This window comes from Athene noctua, chromosome 24 (assembly GCF_965140245.1).
Source record: "Athene noctua chromosome 24, bAthNoc1.hap1.1, whole genome shotgun sequence".
In the NCBI taxonomy this organism is placed as follows: Eukaryota; Metazoa; Chordata; class Aves; order Strigiformes; family Strigidae; genus Athene; species Athene noctua.
This window is the reverse complement of record NC_134060.1, coordinates 2,151,982-2,165,897: the sequence shown is the minus strand read 5'-3', so window position 1 is coordinate 2,165,897 and position 13,916 is coordinate 2,151,982. Positions and strand designations below refer to the sequence as shown.

Genomic DNA, 13,916 nt, shown 5'->3' with positions numbered 1-13,916 from the left:
GAGAGTTTGGTTCTTGCACACTGACAATGCCAGTTACGTCCATCAAAATGCAGCAAAAAGTAAATCAGGAATTATGGCTACATATAAGTGACAGAGGGAAAGTTCTCCCAGCTTAGCAAGGAGCAGAGAGGAGGAGAGACCAGTTCTGCACCGATAACCTGCAGGACCTTTGGTGCGGTTTAGCTGCAGCTCTTCAGGAAGCAGCACCCCCCCAGCCCGAGTGACCAACCCGGGGCTCTTTCTGCTGCCGTGTCCCACCCGACCCGGCTGTGCTGTGCAGGAGGCTGAGCTCCTGCCCGGACCTGGCTTCAGCAGCTCAGTGCATTGCCACACTGGCAACGCCCACATAGCTTGCACCAAAGCCACAGTTTCAGTCTTTCTCTCACACTAAGAGCAGTTTGCAGGGCTGCCCACTGCCTCCCTCTAGCCTACAGAAGGTTCCTGAACCTAAAAGCTGTTAAAAAATGTTACGTCTCCAGAAATCTGCCATGAAGCAAACTGGAACATTCCAATATTCTCACTCATATTTCTAGATGAGACTGAAAAATGGAACCTGTCAATACAGCACCATCCATTAAACTAGGATTAGCAGTATCATTAAACTCTCTGATGACACCGAGATCGCTGCTCTACAACGAGACGCCGCTGCCACGTCCGCGTATTCTCTGCTCTCAGCTGTGCAGGCAGTACTCGAAGGCAAGGTTCATTCATTTTCCAGTACACCCTCCCACTTCTTCTTCCTCTCCCCAGAGACTCACAGATAAGCCAAGTCATTTTAGTTGTCATTTTATGTGCGTGTGCATGTGTGTGTTTGCACATGCACAAAATTAATCCTTTCTCAAAGCGCAACCCTTCAACTTTCATGGCAATGAGGTACAGACTAATTTTTCTATCTTTCTCACCTTCCTCTTCTTCCCCTCGTTCTGTGCAGATACAGCTTTATTCAAAAAAGCTTTGGTGATTAATTTTAATGTAAGTTGTAAATGAGAGCTTTATACAATTGTATCATGCGTGAAGGGGATTATTTTTCCAATGGATTATCATAAAAATGAAGTTGCTGAAAATGTGCTCTCAACTACCCAGAGATCATCTGTTCTGTTTGAGGAACCAAATAAAGGAACAGAAGAAGGGAGCTTTCATGTCTGATGAAAGGAAGGGTCGCAATGTACATCACCTGGCATCATTTCATTTCGGGGTTGGCCCCTTCCAAGCCTCTGGCTGATCCTGCACATGCAGGCCTACAGCTCTGCTCCTCTGAGTACACTTGCAGAGCAGACGGGGATCACACGTGGGAGGAAAGTTCACTTCCCGACGGAGTGTCGGCACGGGGGAGAGTCTCTTACACTTTTTGGGGGGGGTGGGAAGAAGGGGTGTTCTCATGGCTGCTTTGTCCTGTAAAAATCTTTGGATTATTCGGAATCTTTTACAGGAAAATGAGAAGGAGAGGAGACTTTGACTGGAAGTTGCCTGTGTAGGAACACAGCTGCCCTGGCTGTGCTCCTTCTCCTGTGTTCATACCAGAAACCATCTGCTATGGAACCAGACTGAAGAGCAGAGCTGATAGAGGGAATTTCTGCATTAAGTAAAAATGAAAATACTGGACCAAATCTATCTCCAGCATAAATCCATTGACTAAAAGCACCATAGAGCTCAACATGATTAAGTCTCAGCTGAAGAGATGCTAAGTGCTGATGCAGCAAGGAAGCCACGGTGAGGATAAGAGGGCATCTACAATGAAGGCCAACAGGACTGGAACAGCAACAGGTCTCGGGTCAGCCCAGAAACGGGGCTGACAGCAGCTAACAAGCATTAGAAATTATGACGGGAGATCATGGGAGAAGAGGATTATTGTTGAACAGCCATAATCTACATTTCTCCCTCTCAAGTCCCATCACTTAGCAAAAACTTTACGTGCCAACATACTTGAGTTTTCTGACAAAGATGGCTTCAGCTGGACTGAAATGTGTAGGTACACGGGGAGCAGCACTGACATGGCTTGCTAGGGCTTGGGCAAACTTCAGCCTGGGAACAGTGGCTAAGCAGCAGGGATCACAGATGAAGAATCACAGAGCAGGAAACTGCCTGGATTCTGCTGGTGACTGCACTAACTTTATGAGCCAAATGTTCTCCGTACCATGCTTACCTAAGTGCCAAATTCACATAACTTATAAACAAATGACATTTCAAAGTGCCGTTTTCCAACAGAAAAGTGGCAACAGAACAATAAGAGAAGTCAGAGGAACAGGAGGAGAGATAGTCTTGGGTCTCTGTACAGACCAGATGTTTAGAAACCATCTTGAGTCTTTTCCTTTGGGAGGATAATTACATCGTCTGAGTTCTATTTATTATTAAAACAATAAAACAATGCAATTAGAAGCTGAAGGCTAAGTGCTGTGGACTCAGTTCTCCAGCTGTCCACTCACATCTGGAGACTGTCACACCTGACCATTCATTCTCACAAACGTAACATGACAGAGCCCACCCCTTCCAGTGTTAATTTACTGTGGCAGCAGGAATGGGAGAGGAACCAAACCCATAATTGCCTTCCATTTATCCTTTCCTGGGATGCGATCTTCCAAGCAATTTTATATATACATCCTCGTTTAGAATTATGTCACTTGGACGCATGTTAAACACTTCTGGGAAATTCAACGCTAATCTGGCGGAAAAGGTTTGTTTCTGAACGCGTCCCATTAAGGAAAGGGGTGAAGAGCACTTCCACTGTACACGCCTGTAAAAGTTCTGGGGTGTTATTTTAATACAGTAACACCACAGGCAGCAATAGCAATTAATTTGTCTTCACCACCCATGGCACAATAGCTGTTACTGGCACGGGCCATATGGGCTAAAAAACTTAAAGAGAAAGGAGAAGTGATGCTGCTTCTGTCCAACCTGGCAAAGAGACAAACCAGCCTTTGTTTCTTCATTTGGGACTCTCCAAGTGACTCTCTACTTGTCTTACATAATTACCGATCTACTTCTGGAACAATAAGCTGCACGCGGAAAGAAAAATGAGCTATAATAACCTGGCCCAACTCACCCTATCGTGCAACCAGCTTCTGCCTCTATTGTCCAAATACAATTCAGATTATGATCGTAGGGTGTTGGGTAGCCGGGAGACAGGATCCGTCCTGACGACTCTCCTTTGATAGTACCCCCACACTCAGCTGAAAGAAACATATGGGTTAGTGAGAAGATTTATGACATATTATGGTTCTTACTTGGCAACAATGCAAATCTCAGCCTACGAATACAACAGGGAGTATTTCTTGCCATTTAAAGAGATTCTCAAAGCCTACAAAACAAAGATAAAGGGAGTCATTTAATTCAGCTAAAAGACTGAGTTACCAGAATAACTCGGCACTTCTATGCACAGTTATTCCTAACACCTGACATGCTGTCAAAGCTTCCCTCCACCTTTTTGACTTTGTAGTGAATAAAGGCAGAGCCTGCCAGCATCCTGCTTTACCTGAATCACACATGTGGGATGGAAGAGCTCAATTCTTCTGCCTGTATCTGCAAAAGTCTTAACGACTCATCAGTGTGATGAAATGAAGAAGGCAACATATTTATGTATCTGCTAAATGAACCTCAAAAGAATGTGAGGATTTTGAATACATTTTCATAATGTATCCATTAAAATTCTGTAATTTTCCATGTGCTCACACAGACACAACCATTCATGTGTATGTATAGTGAATAGGTTAAATGTTAAGAAGATGTATAAATCGCAGAAATTTGTCTTTTCACCTCAATAATCAAGGCTAAAATTCAGCAAAGATTTACCTCATGGAGAATGGTCCTAACTCAGAGGCAAACACAGAGTGCCAGTGTCTGAGCACATCACTTACAACCATGAAAGTAGCCTTCTAGGCAACCTTCTGGTTGTTGAGATCTGGCAGAAGAATAAGTCTGTAAGAACTTCCCCCTGTCCTGGCAACAGCATGATAATCATGAAGTTGTCAAGCAACAGACCAACAGCACTTCACTCAGATACACAAAACTTGGCATCATGAATTTTCCAAGCAAGAAGATATCCTTCTGGAGAGCTACAGGTAAAAGGGAACGCAGGACTTAGCTAAGGAAAGACTGAGGGAATTAAAACCTCTGAGGATCTGGAATCAGATGTCATGTAGCTCTCAAATAAACAGGACTTTGTACTGTCAAACGTCCGGACACACATTCCTGTCTGCCATCATCAGAAAGTGCCCCTCTTGTTTCACACGTTCAGGTGAAAGGACAAGGACTGGAAAAGCAGCAGTCTGCTTGTAGGGAAGCGAGAAACCTTGTTGCATCTGTGCTCGGAGCACAGCGTTTCACATAAAGTCTGCTTGTGGAAGTTCTGAAGAGATCAGAGCGCTCAGTCTGAAGGTGCCTGACACAGCACCCTTATCACGGTCTTTATTAACGTAACGGGTGCAATCAGAATCACAGTTAACATCACACGTATGAGCACAGGAGGAGGAAAGGGCGTTCAGTGCGACTAGGGGACATTTTAAAAGCAAGAGTTGTCTCACCTACGCAGGTTGGCAGGGGTTGGTCCCAAGCTCTCCGCTCCCCTGTCAGGCAGACCAGCACCCTGCTGCCTCGCAGGGTGTAGCCAGGGTCACAGCTGAAGGACACAGAGCTGCCCGCGAAGTGTCCCTCGTCATGGACCTTGTAGCCGAACTGTGGGATGCCAGGGTCCTCGCATTTAATGAGTTCAAAACCTGGAGCGGGAGGAACAGCATCTGTTTTCATCAGATATTTAACAGCCAAGAGATATTCACACAAGATCATATTAGTATTTTCTTCTTAAAATCAGTTGCTGAAGAGAAAAACCACCATATTGAAAATGAATATTTTTAAAATTAATATTTGAACAAGGTCCCAGAAATCTGCCATCTCAGCTTCGATCCAAAGTTTCTCTATCACCACTGCCTCATTCACAACAGAAAAGGTTTGCTGGCATAGTCATCTCCCCACTCCAATTCCACTTGAGACTACAAGATCTTTCTGGAAAGGACTGTTTCCTCTGGTCATGCAAGTGTAACACAAAAATACACCATTACACCTCAGATTCCCACCTCACAAGCACACGGGCCTAAGACTTACTAGAAAACTGCAGCTCAAACCCTTTGCTGGTGTTCTCGCTGTTGGTGATGAACTCGAGCCACATGCTGCTGGAGGTGCTGTTCATGCTGGTGCCGAGCATCTCCGAGCGGCTGAAGGAGCCCAGCAGGCGAGCAGAGCTATTGCTGCCGTCGTACACCTGGGAGGAACCAGAAACACCCACTGGAAAACATATTTTACTGTTACTTTAGGGATCAACTCATCCGCGAGGGCAAATGGGGACAGATCCTTTGAAGGCAGTGAAATTATCCCAACTAAGAGTCTGACTTGGGACTTCAGGACGCTGCTCATCCGAGGAGCAGGATTCACACGCTGGAGGATCCTCCTCCTCCTCCTCCTCCTCACACCTGAGCTTACACCACGCTCAGGGCTCAGTTTTCTGAACTAAACTCTCTTTCCAGAGGTGCAGCACAGCTACTGAGAACATTTTCTCCCTACAGTGACTCACAGATGAGCCTTGACCTTGCTATTACTTAAGAAAAACACAAATTATTTTTTTTTTCTTTCCTTTAGATAACATGATTCTCTACGAGGATAAAGAGCAACTTCTCACTAGTGGAGATTGATAGTAACTTTCCTCAGGAGCAGATGAGAAGTTGATGACAAACCTGTTGAGAGAACATAATTTCTTTCACAACGAGTATGTGCTTTGCATTAGCTGGAAATCTCTCTCTTTCCAGTCATTTGTGAGATGAAAATATGTGGATTACACCTATCTTGCAGCGCAGAAGTATGGCACTTAAATAAGGACAGAGGCGTTCTCTGGGAAGATGGCTTAGCACAGCAGCACGCGTCTTGTAATATTAATGCCTCCTACAAAACCATTTCTTTGTGGTTAATAGAAACTCAGCCTGGATTTGTCTCCTCCCGTACAGAGTCCTGAAACTTGTAAATGCAGATTAATCTAAGCCCAAGTATGGGAATGTCGAAGAGCTTTAGTCTGGAGTTCTGCATTTAAATAAACCCCTTTTTGGGACAAATCAGCCTTGATTCTTATAAACACAAGAATAATGTTCAGAACCTCACACTTCCTCCTGTGTTCACAGTTGCCTCTGTGCAACTGTGCAGATAAGAACTGAAGTTGAGTTACAAAGGAGGAACCCCTGACATTCCAACAAATCTCTAACTCTCCAGGAGGATTTCACAGCGGAAGGTGCAGCGCTTCGGCAGACACCTGCATTTTTAATGCATACAGAATTTGTTTATGCATCCATCCGCAGACCGACACCTCGAATACCCAGCTAGGCCGGAGCGCAAAGGACAGTCACTACCACCTTAGTGCCGCTGCTGGTGGAGTTCAGAGGTGTCGAATCCCTACGACCCCACAGTGTGTTTTCAAGCACAGCGAACGAAGGCACAGCAGTGACACACGCTGATCAGTGTCCCTGGGCTAGAAGATATCCCTTCACAGATGTAGCACACCTTGTGCCTTGCTCTAACCTCAGAGGGATGCACACACAGACAATATTCCAGCCCAGCTGCTCTGCCTGAAGGTCAGTCTGGTCCATGGGATTTTTGCTGCTGTCTTCAGAACTGCCACATCAATTGCTTAACGACACCACAGTGACTACTGGCCACTAGTAGTCCCAGTATGAGTCTTCCAGAGGTTACCAGTGCACTGGCAGCACTGGCTGGGCAGCATTTTCCAGAGGTTAGTCTCAACTAACCCTGTTCAAATTTTAGAACATCCCTTCCCTTTCAGACCTTGCTCTCGTTAGCAGCACGGTAGTGCTTCATCGCTAGAGACAGAAGAATTACCTTGAGGACATCTCCTGCCTCCAGTTCAAAAGTCCTGGCTTTCAGCTGGATCCCCTTTCCTGGCTGGGTCTGGATGGAGTAGATGCACTCATGGTTGTTGTTATAGTTTATTGGATAGTTGGGGGACAGCAGAACACCTTGGGTTCCAGTTACTGATGAACCACATTCAGCTATATAAAGACACAAAACCACATTTTAATAACCACATGTATGTTCTGACCATTCAACACATGCAGGTGATTCCTCCAAACAGCCACGGATGCTCACTCCTTCCTGTACCCATCTCCTACCACATCCCCGGACTCTACTGCCAAGTGCAGTCAGTAAACAACACGGTACTGAACAGCACTTCCACCACCCTTAAACCTCAGGGGCCTTACGAGAGAGATTAATCACCTCTCCTTATACAGACAGGGAAACTGAGTCACAGGAAGTTGCTGTGCTCAAACGAGATCTTGGGACCCAACTCAGAAAAACATTCCAACTCCCTGGAAAGCCACCGCCTGCTCGAAACAGTGCCTGTGTTTATGTTCCTTCCTGATTCATGAACCAGAAGGAAAATTAAAAAAAATACTGTTAGATTCAAATATTTAAAGTCTTCTCCATTTTTATACAAAGCTCATCCTACACCTGTATAAAAAGTCACGATACTCATTCAACAGTCAGCGCAGCACACCAATGTGTGGCAAGTGCCAGAGCTCTTTGTACAGAAGGATACGCTCAGTGAAACTTCCAAACAATTACAAATGATAAATCTGAGTCTGAATTTTAAAATGTTCCCCAAAATAATTTCCTGAAAGCTATGAGGGCAAAATGTGACCTTAATTGTTGTTAATGCTGCCCTCAGCTCTCCAGTTCACCATTTGAAAGGAGTTTGAAGGACCTCTTGTCCCTCACTCCCTGTGTTTTTTCTCCTCAGCTTTGCAGCTAACAATTACATCCATTCCCATTAGAAAAGGACAAAAAAACAGGGATCTTTTTGCCTCTCAGTTTCAGAAAAAAGCTTCCATTTACATATCTTTCTTTCCTCCCAAAATGCCACTCAAAGAACCACACTGGGCTCAGGTTTTAACGTGGCACCAACAAACCTGACCTTTCTTGTTCAAAAGACAAGGGGCGGGGGACGGAGGAGGAGGTGCTGCTGTGGGAATCCCTGTATAGCTCTTGCTCGGTGAACTGGAAGGAGAGGGGTACTTAATGTTGCTGCAGTTGTTTATCCCTTCTCTGAGATGAGTTTACATCCTACGACAGGTTAGAAACAGCCATGAGTTTAGAAGGAAGGACAGAAGGAAGGACGGAGGGACAGAAGCAATTTCCCCGTTGTTATATTCACTATGACCTGCAGTCCATCCCCGTTCCATTACATTCTCCTAGTAAAATTTCTCTCCTTCATCAGATCTGCTTCCTTTTCTAGTCTGCACAGTGTGAACAGCGTTTGATTTTGAGCCAAATTTAAAGTTAGAAGATTTGTGCGACTCAAAACTTGGCAGAATGATTCTCTTCAGTGAAGGAAGAGGATGGCAGCTATGGAAGTTCAACCTTTCTTGGATGTTAGATCACAGTTTAATGCTTCCAGAAAATAGCATCAGCCATCCCTCACCTCTGTATTTTATGTATTTTAATTGCAAGCTTTTAGGGACACAATCTCTCTCTCTCATAGGGACATGCCACAGTGAGTATAAGAGGACTGCTACGGGCATGTCTTCACGACACGAAGTAGTGAGCAGACCTTCAAGCGCGTCTGAGCACCAGCAGCAGCGCTGCGGTGACAGTGCTGAGTGCCACCAGAGCTCGTGCACCACCTGAAGGTGGGCTCTTACCTGCTGCTAGCACAGGGAGAGAGCACAAGTCCTCGCTGCTCACACGCAGCTTGCAAAACGGCATCCAAAGGCTGTGCTCCTGAGGGCGTCTGCTGTCTGAGCGTGTGATTTCAGCCAGGACCACTGCAGCCTGTTCGCTACCCACATTACACAATCCCCCAACACGTGTAAAACTGCCTTGCAATCACCGTGTTTAGGAGTTTTTGCTACTCCGATTAGTTCCCACATGAGCAAAACCATGAGTCACTGTCTTCTCGGCCTATTTACCCTGAAAGATTTTCGGCTGTAAAACACTGGCTCCCTGTTCCTTGGAGTCCTGGTGTTCTGCATGCACAGCTGGGGAGAGTCACTCCCAACTTGCCCTGAAAACAGTTTTTCTGATCCGCCAGCTCTGCCTCGTCTTCACAAGTCCTTCACGGCACACCAAGCTGCTGGAGCTGAGGGAAACGGTCAGGGGGCACCGGCAGCTTTCTGCACTGACTCTGCCAGGCCTCCAGTAAAGCCTGAGGGGTGGGTGAGGAAGCAGCAGCAGATACACCAAGAGGAGGTGCACTAGAGGCCACTTTCTCCTGCTCTCCTGCCATGTATGACGAGCAGGACATTCGCTTCTGCACAGGGATGATGCTGGAGCCATCACCACTTGGGATCTGGTCTGGAGTGGCAGTTGGTGGGGAGCATTCCTACTCCGGGCAGAGGCGTTGGTCAAAGAACAAACCACTCTCCTTTCTCTCCAGACCCACCTCTAGAACAAGAATTGAACAAAGTGTTTGGGTTGTCTGGCAAAACCAAATAAACCTCCTGTGATCTTAATGGGTAAAGCCTCCAACATCCATCTATATCCAGGGCGAGCACGCAGATCTGAGTGTGCAGCAGGGACATTGTGGAAAAAGCTGTCACCCTGCCACCAGAGCTCTGCACAAATCACCAGACAGCGAATCTGACCCATTATTATAAAACCAACATGCTAATTCAAAGCCAGCTGCAGCAGGGAATTGGCAAACAGCAGTCAGTACGTCCACTTAGTGATGATGTCTGAGGATCAAGTTTAAAGCTTTGTTATGATTCTTTTTGATTTCTATTCCCCTGATTAGCTTTCTCTGCAACCTGATTATTATGCATGCCCTGAAGAGGCCGCTTGTCACAGCAGGATGATGCAACCCTCTGACCTAAGCATTAAGCAGTGCTGGGAAATGCATTCACCATGACACGACTCAACAGACTGAGGAAGCAGACTGGCTCTTGCTGGGATGTTCTCCTTGCAACAGCCCTCAGAGGTCAAACGCAGAGCAGGAAAACCTACCTACCAGGCTTTGCCAGAGCGAAACCAGGTAAGAGATCTGGTCTGCCTGATCTGGATGAATCCCCCATGGCTCTGGGTGAGCCAGGCAGCAGCAGAGCACTGAACAGTTTCCTGCTTACTAAACCGTACAACAAAAACCCCACATTAAATAAAAAAGGGCCTGAAGAATCCTTCTTCCTTTCTGCTTTCTTGCTGTAGCACATCACCACTTTGGTTCTTTAATGTTCAGAGGGTGCTGTGGGCTGGGCAGGGGGGTGCTCTGCAGACCTTGTGCCAGACAAGAATGTCTGTAGCCCATCTGCATCAGGGACGACAGCCAGACACTGGCTCAGTGGTGCAGACGAACTCTTCCTCTTCTCTATCCTTCGATGTATTTATTAGCATAAATAATGGCTGGAGGGGTTGCAAAAAGGACTTGCAGTGGGTAGGAGGAGAGGAAGTTAAAGGTGGAAGGTGCAAGAAACCTCTGAGGATAAGGGGAGGGTAAAAGCCAGAGGGGGTTTTCCCAGACTCATCCATACTAACGTGGAATTTGCATTGCTTAAGATCACTCAACCAGAAACAGCTTTAGTATGTCTGGACTATTAAGCTTTACAGCACTCTGATTCAAAGGGAGGATGGCCTTAAAACCACGCTGTTCTACAGAAACTCTTCCAGAAGGGATGACGGGTCTCCCACGGCTCGCGGCTCAGTCACTGGGGCTCCACCGCAGCACCGTGGCTGCAGACATCGGGCTTCTGCTGACGTGGGAGCCCCAACCCGCCACCAGTGGCCGTGCTCCAGGTCAGGACAGGGCTGTGGCCCTTCTGCCCACCCCACCCGTCCCCACACGCAGCTGTGGGGCTGAAAAAATCTCACTCCATCTTCCTCAGCCCCATCCCCACCGAGCTGGGAGACGCCATCCTGGGGGATGCCACCCGTCCCTGCCCACCGAAACGAGCCAGCACAGGGCAACCAACCAAGCAAAATGAAAGCACATGACCACCTACCAACACACCTTGGCAGAGGCGAACTCCACACACGCCGTCTCCCCCCCAGGCAGGTGATGCGGGACGCGCCCTCCAGGCGGTACCCGGGGAAGCAGGAGAAGGTGAGGACATCCCCCACGCCGAACTGCAAACCCTTCCTGATGCTGTAGGCTGGGACCTCCGGCTCGTCACAGGGCTCCAAATCATACTCTACAGGGGACAAAGGGACGTTTATGGAATGGCAGGGTGCCACGTCACACTCCATTCTCCCTGGGGAGGGTACCCCAGTCCCTGAGCACGGGGATGAGGAGGGATCCAGCTGCAGTGAAGCTCTGCAGAGGAAGCACCCACAGCAAGACAGACGTCTGGTCTGAGCCAAGAAAACCAAACCTGGGTTTCACTCGCAATATGCAGCCCCCAGGATCTTGATTTAAATCAACTCAAAATACAACAGGTCTCATTTTTCTGTCACTGCTGTCAGACAAACAAGAGAGTGACATCAGTGGTAACAAAACACGACGGAAATTTGTCATTCTCCCTCGGGTTTAGTCAAATGAAGATGAATTGATCCGGATGGGATTTCTGCTGCCTCTGCATTACTAATCCTGAAAATGAATGAACACAGCATCTTGCATGGGGAATGGAAGGGAACATTTAAGCTGCTGCTAAATGAAAGGTCATGTCACATTATGGCTAATAGCCAAATGCACATCTTCGACCACAAGACATTTTGAAGCAAACCTGTTTTCAGGGTTATTTTTTGAAAAATAACAGACCTGCTAAGTACAAAGTATGTACATATATGTCTGAAGGAAGGGAAAAATATAACTGATTCCCATTTTCATTTTCCAAGAAAGGAAGTCACCAAACACATTCAAAATAATAGTTATAATTAGATATTTTGAGTCAAATTTTTTTTGAGGCAAAAAGCCATTTCCCCCAACCCCCCACCGAAATCAAAGTTAATTGGAAACTTTCCGACTAGTTTCCATGGAGTATCACATGCAAAACCCTGCCTTCAGAGGTCAGAATGAAGGTAGGGGAAGCCAGTTCTCTCAGTGCAGCAGGTTTTATCTGCATCTATGGCAACAGCTCTGTCCGTCAAAGCCAGCGAGCACATCAGCACCCAGGTCCACGCCGAACCCGGTCATTTCTCTTCCACACCAGCAGGCTGAATTTGCAGCTGTTGCCCTCAGGACTAGAAGATATGCTGAGATACAGAGAACAGCAGCACCAATAGATAAGCTTTTGTCCATTAAGTGATTGTTTTACAGAGCGGCTTGTCGGGGTGCCCAGACAGCAGAGATTACATGTTCTGAAAGGTGCCCGGGCAGATGCTTCGGCAGCCCTTTGGGGGAGCTCAGGCTGAAGGAGCTCAAACCCCTGCGCCCAGCGATTCGGGGGCGACGGGCTGTTCTGCACAGGCAAACGTGCCTTTCTTTGAGTGTCCCCCCCAGGAGCACCAGGCACAAGCTGCTCTTCCTTGACAACTTCTGAAAATCCAGAATTTCATTTGAAGAAACCAGCATCCTGTAGTTAGCTCAGCAAGCGCAGGAGTGAACTGGCTTACTGGAAGTTACTGGGGCAGAAGTTGTCTCACACAGCCAGATCTTCAGCAGGTCAGCAGGGGCAGGAGGGGAGCTGCAGTCGGCCAAATCCCAAGTCCCTTGACGCCCTGCTATGTGCACCGGGGTCTCTCTTTTCATTTGCTATTAGAGCAAGTCAATTAGAGCCTGCCCAGCAAGAGAAAATCCTGTTTCCAGATCCCCAGCAATGCCTGTGGGCTCCTGGAACCCTGGCCTAGGCTACACGAGGCACGTGTTACAGCACAGACAGGCTGAAGCCAGCTGCAGGGGCTGGGTCACTGCATGAGCATCCAAGTGGAGCAACGAGCCAAAGGAAAAAAGAGACCAGACGGACAATGGGAGTGACCAGCTCTGCCTTGCTCCTTATCCAAGAAGTCCAGATTGCTCAACACTGCCTTCCAAAAGATCCCATCTGTCCCAGCTTCCCACGTTGGAAATGCTGTACCTACTGCAGTGATTTTCCTCTGATAAACATGAAGGCAGGCATCTGGAGGAACGAGGGATAGTACACCCCAAGAAAACGTGAGCTGAAACTCTGTCCCTAAACAGAGCAGAAAAGACAACAGGGCAAGGAGGGAGAAAGCAACAAACACGTCTAAGGAGGGATTTAGTTCCAGTGGGTTCAATCCAGTCATCTACTGGGGCTCAAGGCAGGCAAAATTGCTACATCTGGCGATATGGGGACTGCAAGAAGACTATTTCTTGGGATAAGAAATGTGGTTTAACGCTGGAATAATTTACTGGGGCAACAAGAGGAGCGATCACCAGTGAGCCAAATCACACGCAACTGCACCAGCGGAAAATTATTCCCAAGATTTGCAGAAAAATGGGAAAGGGCAAGAACGAAGGCTTTATCCACCCCTGTTCTTACCTGAGAAGGTGATGTTGAAGCCCTCATAGGACATGGAGAAGTCTGAGATGAAGCGAATTTGTGCAGAGAAGTTTCCGAAGAGCCCCGCGCTCAGCGGGGCAGGGAGCCGGGACCCTGTCAGCTGCTTCAGTGGCTGCACAAAGCTGGTATTTTCGGTGATGAGGAGGTAGTCGTGGCCATTCTCCAAGTGAAAGGTATGAAAGGTAAAGAACACACCTGCAAGGGAGGAAAACCAGAGATGGCTTCAGCCAGCAGTGTTTGTCTGGCAGCCCTCTGTCCCAGAGCCAAGGCCCCTCTCCTCTCCCAGACACACCACCGGAATGGATTCCTCGTCTCCCAGTGACAGCAGCCCAACTGAGAAGGAAAAGCACACTGAAACCCACAGACACACTCACGTTAGGAAGGAAACAGATTAAAAAAGTAAAACAAGGGTATGGTACAAGGCCCAGAACAGCGGAAGGCAGTTAAGATCTCCGATTCCTGTGCCTTTGTAACACAGGA

General features: G+C 47.4%; 1 protein-coding gene across 1 annotated transcript in view; it reads right to left on the bottom strand.

Moving 5' to 3' along the window:
• The window catches only part of CSMD2 (CUB and Sushi multiple domains 2), a 305,387-nt gene that overhangs the window by 90,835 nt on the left and 200,636 nt on the right, over positions 1 to 13,916 (bottom strand). Inside the window, exons 20-25 of the mRNA XM_074925977.1 lie at positions 13,416 to 13,631; positions 10,980 to 11,168; positions 6,871 to 7,040; positions 5,095 to 5,251; positions 4,518 to 4,709; positions 3,041 to 3,167 (exon numbers count right to left, since the gene is read on the bottom strand). Coding sequence (XP_074782078.1) covers positions 3,041 to 3,167; positions 4,518 to 4,709; positions 5,095 to 5,251; positions 6,871 to 7,040; positions 10,980 to 11,168; positions 13,416 to 13,631 — 1,051 coding nt within the window. The remainder of the gene's footprint in view (positions 1 to 3,040; positions 3,168 to 4,517; positions 4,710 to 5,094; positions 5,252 to 6,870; positions 7,041 to 10,979; positions 11,169 to 13,415; positions 13,632 to 13,916) is intronic.